Source organism: Theropithecus gelada, chromosome 10 (assembly GCF_003255815.1).
Source record: "Theropithecus gelada isolate Dixy chromosome 10, Tgel_1.0, whole genome shotgun sequence".
In the NCBI taxonomy this organism is placed as follows: Eukaryota; Metazoa; Chordata; class Mammalia; order Primates; family Cercopithecidae; genus Theropithecus; species Theropithecus gelada.
The window spans coordinates 6,608,246-6,615,419 of record NC_037678.1 but is presented as its reverse complement, the minus strand read 5'-3'; the positions used below and the strand labels follow the sequence as shown (position 1 = coordinate 6,615,419).

The window sequence follows — 7,174 nt, the reverse complement described above, 5'->3', positions numbered from 1 at the left end:
TATTTAGTGACCACCAGTGAGTTAACCACCAAGCCAAGAACTTGCTCATTAGCAATAGCTGACAGCACCTTTGTCCTCCCTGGTCCCTATCCTGCCCCTACCTCTACTTGAAGGAAACAACTACTGAATTTTCTGGACACAAATTCTGGACACAAAAATTGTGTCTAAAGACAACTCAAAGGTAAGTGTGTGTATATATGTGACAAAGTCATTTATCTGTGGCCTCTCCCTGCCTGTCAGAGTTTGGAGCCTCTTCCATCAAGTGGACCTGATTTTGGAGGATTAGGAGAAGAAGCTGAATTTGTTGAAGTTGAACCTGAAGCTAAACAGGAAATTCTTGAAAACAAAGATGTGAGTTTTCTGTTGAAGGTCTTGATGTAATTGTTAGTAGAAACATTCACTTCCATAAACCACTAGGGAGATGCAAAGGAATTAACCTGTTTCTGTGCCTTTATCAAAGAAGAGTTTGTACCACCTACAGCTAGAAAGACTGATGACTCTTAGAAAAATAGTTTCTATTTTTAAAGAAGTAGCTTTTCCTTGGTGATTTTTATGTGGGAGGTTTAGACAAACATACTTCTGTGTTTATGGAAAAAAACAAAAATATTTCAAGGACAAACTCAAGCTATACTTAAATTTATATTTCCATTCCCTACTCCCAGAAAAAAGACTGTGGGTCTCAAATGAAGGTTTTCCTAAGTTTTTTAACTTTGAAATTTAAATACGCTTTTCCAGTTCTTGAAGAATTTGCTCTCTAGTGAGACTGAGAGGCAAGGGCCAATTTGAGTCAGCATTTATTGTGGCTTTCTGAAATCCCTGCAGGGTCTTTAGAAGATGCATACAGTTTTTTTTGTTTGTTTTTTTTTTTTTGAGACGGAGTCTCGCTCTGTTGCCCAGGCTGGAGTGCAGTGGCGTGATCTCAGCTCACTGCAAGCTCTGCTTCCTGGGTTCACGCCATTCTCCTGCCTCAGCCTCCCGAGTAGCTGGGACTACAGGCGCCCGCCACCTCGCCTGGCTAGTTTTTGTATTTTTTAGTAGAGACGGGGTTTTACCGTATTAGCCAGGATGGTGTCGATAATCTGACCTCGTGGCCCGTCTCGGCCTCCCAAAGTGCTGGGATTACAGGCTTGAGCCACCACGCCTGGCCTTGTTTTTTTTTTTTTTTAATTTTTTAATATTTTTTGAGATGAAGTCTCACTCTGTCACCCAGGCTGGAGTGCAGTGGTGCAATCCTGGCTCATTGCAACCTCTGCCCCTTGGGTTCAACTGTTTCTCCTGCCTCAGCCTCCCAAGTAGCTGGGACAACAGGTGTGCGCCACCACACCTGGCTAATTTTTCTGTGCACAGTTATTAAGTCAGGGGTCACAGCCAGCATTCATTCACAGGCCAGTGCTCAGGGTGTGTGTGGGGGAAGGACAGAGGGGTTGTCTGTGGCCTGCCTGGGTTTAGGGCTCACCTGGTCCTGGGTCATCTGGCTGAGAGAATTTGTAGCTCTTGTTCACAGAAAGTACAGACCCAGCAAAGGGGAAGTCACAGTGACCAGTTTTTTGAAAAGATGTGAAAGATGGTAAAGTCCAGAAGTAAGAAGTGTGGGTTATTAAACTTGAAGAAAACCTTGACATTAATTAAACCTTGACATTGTCTTTAGTCTTGACACCTAATCTCTTTGCCTTGTGTCATACCTAATACTGTCCTTGTGTGACTTTTAGGTGGTTGTTCAACATGTTCATTTTGATGGACTTGGAAGGACTAAAGATGATATCATCATTTGTGAAATTGGAGATGTTTTCAAGGCCAAAAACCTAATTGAGGTAGGTGTGGTCTCTACGTGGTGTGCTTTCCCAGTCTCTTCTGAGGAACTTATAAACCTCCCTATGTGAAACCACAGAGCACCCTCTGCCCCCGGCCTCTGTGCCGATCTGCCTCCTACTCCACAGGGAGCCTTGGCACCCCCAAGCTGAACCCCCTGAGTTCCTGCGTTGCCTCCTACAGACTCCAAGTGTTTGCATTTGCCTTTTCCTCCTGTCTCTTATCCTGGAGAAGGAAGTGTCTGTCCTGTTGCGTTCCTCGCAGCTTTCCCAGCGCCGTGGTGGGAGCCGATGGGGTTCGTGCACAGCCGTTCCCAGGCACTGTGCTGAGTTCCTGAGAGCGCACTCTCCCTTGCCGACCTCGTGGGGTGGGCGCTCATCTGGGACACACTCCCTGTCTCCTCAGGGCCCTGGCTCGGTCTGTGGAGCACTCTCCTTCCTGCACTGTACCCCCTTTCTCATCTCCACTGTGGGTTCCCTCTGCCTTTCTGCCCTTGGGACCGCATTGAACATGCCCGGACAGAAGTCACCAGCAACTTCTTTGTGGCCGGGTCCAGCTGGCTCCTTTCAGTCCACTTTACTTGGCTTTCAGCAGTGTTTGGCACTGTGGACCATTCCCACTTAAAAAAAAAAAAAAAAACTTTTTTTTTTTTTTTTTGGAGATAGAGTCTTGCTCTGTTGCCCAGGCTGGAGTGCAGTGGCACGATCTCAGCTCATTGAAACTTCTGCCTCCCAGGTTCAAAGGATTCTTGCGCCTCAGTCTTCCAAGTAGCTGAGATTACAGGTCCATGCCACCACACCTGGCTAATTTTGTTGTATTTTTAGTAGAGATGGGGTTTTGCCATGTTGGCCAGGCTGGTCTTCAACTCCTGGTCTCAAGTGATCCACCTGCCTCGGCCTGCCAGAATACTGGGATTACAGGCATGAGCCACTGTGCCTGGCCAGATTTATATTTTTTAAAAATTTAAGTAACATGTAAGCACAGTAAGAAGGAAGCATAGAAAATCAAATGGTACAGAAGGGTATTGAAATGAAAAGGACACATTTCCCTACCCTGGCCAATCCCAGTCCCCTCTCCAGAGGTAACGTGGCTAACAGTTTCTTAGATATGTTGTACAAGTGTATAAACATGTATGTTCCTTAAACAGTAATACCATTCTCTACATTTTTTTCTTTTCTGACATAAATTATGGAGATCTTTTCACATCAGTACATACCAATCTGTTGGCTCTGTGGTACCTCATTGTACACACTTTCTAACTTTTTTTTTTCTGAGACAGGGTCTTGCTCTGATGCAAGTCTTGCTCAGGCTGGAGTCCAGTGGTGTGAACACAGCTGACTGCAGCCTCAACCTCTTGGGTTCAAGCAATCCTCCCACCTCAGCCTCCTGAGTAGCCAGGACTGCAGGCACACATCACCATGCCTAGCTAATTTAAAAAATTTTTTTGTAGAGACGGGGTTTTGCCATGTTGTCCAGGCTGATCTCGAACTCCTGGCACAAGTGGTCCTCCCAACTTGGTCTTCCAAAGTGCTGGGATTACAGCATAAGCCACTTCACCTGGCCCTCTATATTTTATTATAAACAGTTTTCCATTGATGGGCATTTAAATTAATTTTCAGTCTTACAAACAATGCTGTACTAAACATCTTAGTGTGTCTTTGTGTACATTGACAGTGTGTTTTAGGATAAATTCCTAGAAGTGGGATTCCTGGGTCAAAGTGTGTGCACTCTGCAGCATTCCCTGATGCAGCCGTATGGCTCTACAAAGAGACTGCACTAGTCTACTCTCTTACAGTAGTCCATGAGACTGTCTCTTTCCCAAAATTGGGTGTTATCACAATTTTTAAATTCTTGCCATCTTGTTAGAAGAAAAATACCATCTCATTGTTTTAAATTGCATTTGTTTAATTATGAATGAGACTCAGCATTTTTTTTTCTCTCTTTATTGGTCATTCATATCTCTCTCGTGAATTAACCTGGCATCTTCTGTCTTCCACTGGGTTGCTCGGCTTTTGTTTATTTGCAAGAGCTCTTTGCATATTGAAGAAATGATCGCTTTGTAGCCTCTGCTGAATGCATCTGTCCTGCTTTGTTATTTGCCTTTTGAATGTGTCTGTCCCTCCTCTTCCTTGCGCTTTGCTCTTCCCTGGGCTTTGGTGACCATTTTCCCGGGTTGCTTTCCATCTCATCACAGTCATTCGCAGGCTCCATTGTCGCCTCCTTTTCCCTGTGAGCCTCCTTAAGTGTTGCTTTTCCACAAGGATCAGTCTCCTGTGTGATCTCATCCACATCCCAAGTTTCAGTTACAGCCTGAATGCAGAGGGCTCCCCATGCTCTATTTCTAGCTAGCTCCTCTGTGTTGAGCTGTAGCCCTGACTATGCAACTGCCGACTAAACATTTCCTCATGGCATTGCCACAGCCGTCTCCAGCTCCATGGGGCTGAGATCTGAAGTCATCTCTTTTCCATCCGTCTGCCCTGCCTGTCTTCCCATCTCTATTCCTGACTTCTCTAATGGTGTTCAGCCTTAGCCCAGTGCTAAGCCTCGAGCTGCAGTTTTAGTAGCCTCTTTGTTCTTCTCATGTGCTCTACCTAGGCAGTGGCGGTGTCCTCTGGCCCCTGCCTATGAAATGTCTCCAGGGTCTGTCCTCCCGTCCAGTACCATGGCCCGCACTGGGCCTGCCTTCACCCCAGCCCCTGAAGCTCCTGCCAGAGCACCCCCTGCATCCTTCAGGCTTCTCCCATCGGGGCAGAATTCCGAATTCGTCCGTGTGATCCTTTCTTTCTCACCAGGAAATGTGATCCCTTCTCTCTCCTGCTGACAGTTCTACAATGACTCCCTTTCACCTACAGGGTGGAATCTCAACTTTCCTAATCACATGAGGGTCTTTCCTTCCCTGTGTCCTCAGCACTCGCCTGCCTTACCTTCCTTCTACCTGTCCTTCCAACAAGAATGGGCTCCGTGCATTGGAAGGAACTGCTGTTCACGATGAAGAAAGGACACAAAGTTGAACATTTCTAACAGCGGTCAGAGATGGTTAGAAAGGCCGGGCACGGTGGCTCACGCCTGTAATCCCAGCACTTTGGGAGGCCGAGGCAGGTGGATCACCTGAGGTCAGGAGTTCGAGACCAGCCTGGCCAACATGGTGAAATCCTGTGTCTACTAAACATACAAAAAATGTTAGCTTGGTGTGGTGGTATGTGCCTGCAATCCCAGCTACTCAGAAGGTCGAGGCAGGAGAATGGCTTAGACTTGGGAGGCAGAGCTTGCAGTGAGCCAAGATCGCACCTTTGTACTACAGCCTGGGCAGCAGAGCAAAACTCCATCTCAAAAAAAAAACAAAAACAGGAAAAAAGAAAAAAAAAGAAAGTAAAGAAATGAATAGAAAATTGAAACACCACAAAAAGGTGTGCGTTTCTTCCTCAAAGGGAGATCTGAAAAAAAGAAATGAAAAGGCATGCACACACACGTGTCTTTCTTCTGCCAGACATAACCACTGTTCACGATTGTGATCTCTTCCAGCACAACGTTCTAGGCTGTGTGTTAGGTAGGTGTATCTGCGTTAATTTTGTTGTTTATATGAGGGGGATTATGTGATGCACACTCCTGAGGCCGAGGCTTGGTTTTGCACTTGTGAATGGGCATTTTTGTTGCCCCTGTTTCCCTTCTGTCGCGTGGCAGGTCTTGGTAGTACTCTCTGCTCAGTGATCTGCCTTAGCACCAAATTTTAAACTACCAGCCTCGCCATGTGGCTGCCGTTTTCTGTTTCTGTGTCTTAGAAGAATGTATCACCTGCTTTTTTCTGCATTTTATAGGTAATGCGGAAATCTCACGAAGCCCGTGAAAAATTGCTCCGTCTTGGAATTTTTAGACAAGTGGATGTTTTGATTGACACATGTCAAGGTACATATTGCGGTGTAGTATCTTTATAATTCCCTTTCTGTCCATCACAGAAAAGCTGTTTCTGTGGCTGGATGTGGATCTGGGCAGCAGAGCACCCCTCCCTGCTGTGTAGAACCTGAAAGCTGATCAAACAGGTAGTCCTTGAGTTAGCAGTCTCAGTGAAGGGGCTGGATTTTTTGTTTGTTTTTGGAGAGGGATCTTGCTCTATTGCCCAGGCTGGTCTGGAACTCTTGTATTCAAGCGATCCTCCTGCCTCAGCCTCCTGAGTAGCTGGGATTACAGGTGCGGGCCTGGATTTTTGTATGAGGCCGGGGAGGAATGGTGAACTTTCAGGATACTGTTGTGTAAAGCCCTGGACTGCCCGGGGGCCTGAGAGTGACTCTGGAGCAGGGTGCCAGGCTTCATTCATATAGCCCAGCACAGCACTGTGCAGACCTCATCTCGGTGTGTGCTTTAAAAAGAGGAGGGAATCCAATTTCCATTTTAGTTTTTGCCCATTTTCTTGATGCTATGTGATACTGGGCACGTTTCTCAACATTTCTTCTTCGGCTAGTGAGCACCTGCATGGAGGCCGGCCCTGTGCAGGCCCCAGCGTGAGACACAGCAGCACACGGGGTGTGGTCTCCTGCCGGGCTTCGGTCATAGCAGCACACAGGGCATCGTCTCCTCCTGAAGGGGCTTCGGTCAGTGGGGCTAGGTTGGGGGCAGACCAGTAAGTGATGGCAGCACAGTCGCTATGCTGTGCTGTAAGAGGCTGAAGGAGGAAACAGCTTCACCTGGCCAGGGCATTAGAAGGGGATCAGAGAGGGTGTCCCCAAAGGGGCGATGTCTGAGCTGAGACCTAGAAGATGCATTTAAGCGAGTATGGGGAGAAGGGCTGAGTGAGTCTGGGGAGAAGGACTGGTAGTGAGGTGGAGTGAAGAGGGTTCTGGGGACAGGGATAGCATTTACCAGGCCCACGCCAGAGGGAGAGTGGCTCACTGGGTGGACCACAAGTGTAGGAAGAGCTGGAGTGCAGGTCAGGGGAATGGAGTGCCGGAAGACGAGGAAGAAAAGCCATCAGGAGCCCAGACCATGGTGAGCCTAACACGGCACGGTAGAGTTCTCACTTTAGTCTGAATTCAGCAGACATCGTTGAAAAATAAATATTTGGAATGAATCTGTGAATAAGTAAACTCTTCAGAATTGAATGGGGGGTAATTTTGAGAAGGCCTAGATAAGACAATATAGGAAAATGCTTGCAAAAGATAAGGTGCTAGATAAACTAAGGACATTTTCATTATTTGGAATATAGTTTCAGCCAACACTAACAGAGACCTCAAAGAACAGTGGCTTAGACAAGAGAGAAGTCTCCATCTCTCCACACAGCTGGGAGACTGCCAAGGGCTGGTGTGGTGGTGCGTTCCCTGAGGTCACCTTGGGCTGGTGTGGTTTCCCGTGGTTCCCTGGGGTCACCTTGGGC

At 47.1% G+C, this 7,174-nt stretch overlaps 1 protein-coding gene across 1 annotated transcript in view; it reads left to right on the top strand.

Annotated features, from left to right (window-relative positions):
• Positions 1–7,174, top strand: part of SAMM50 (SAMM50 sorting and assembly machinery component) — a 43,002-nt gene that overhangs the window by 7,643 nt on the left and 28,185 nt on the right. The window contains exons 2-4 of the mRNA XM_025398695.1: positions 241–351; positions 1,710–1,811; positions 5,625–5,712. Of these exons, the coding sequence (XP_025254480.1) occupies positions 241–351; positions 1,710–1,811; positions 5,625–5,712 (301 nt within the window). The remainder of the gene's footprint in view (positions 1–240; positions 352–1,709; positions 1,812–5,624; positions 5,713–7,174) is intronic.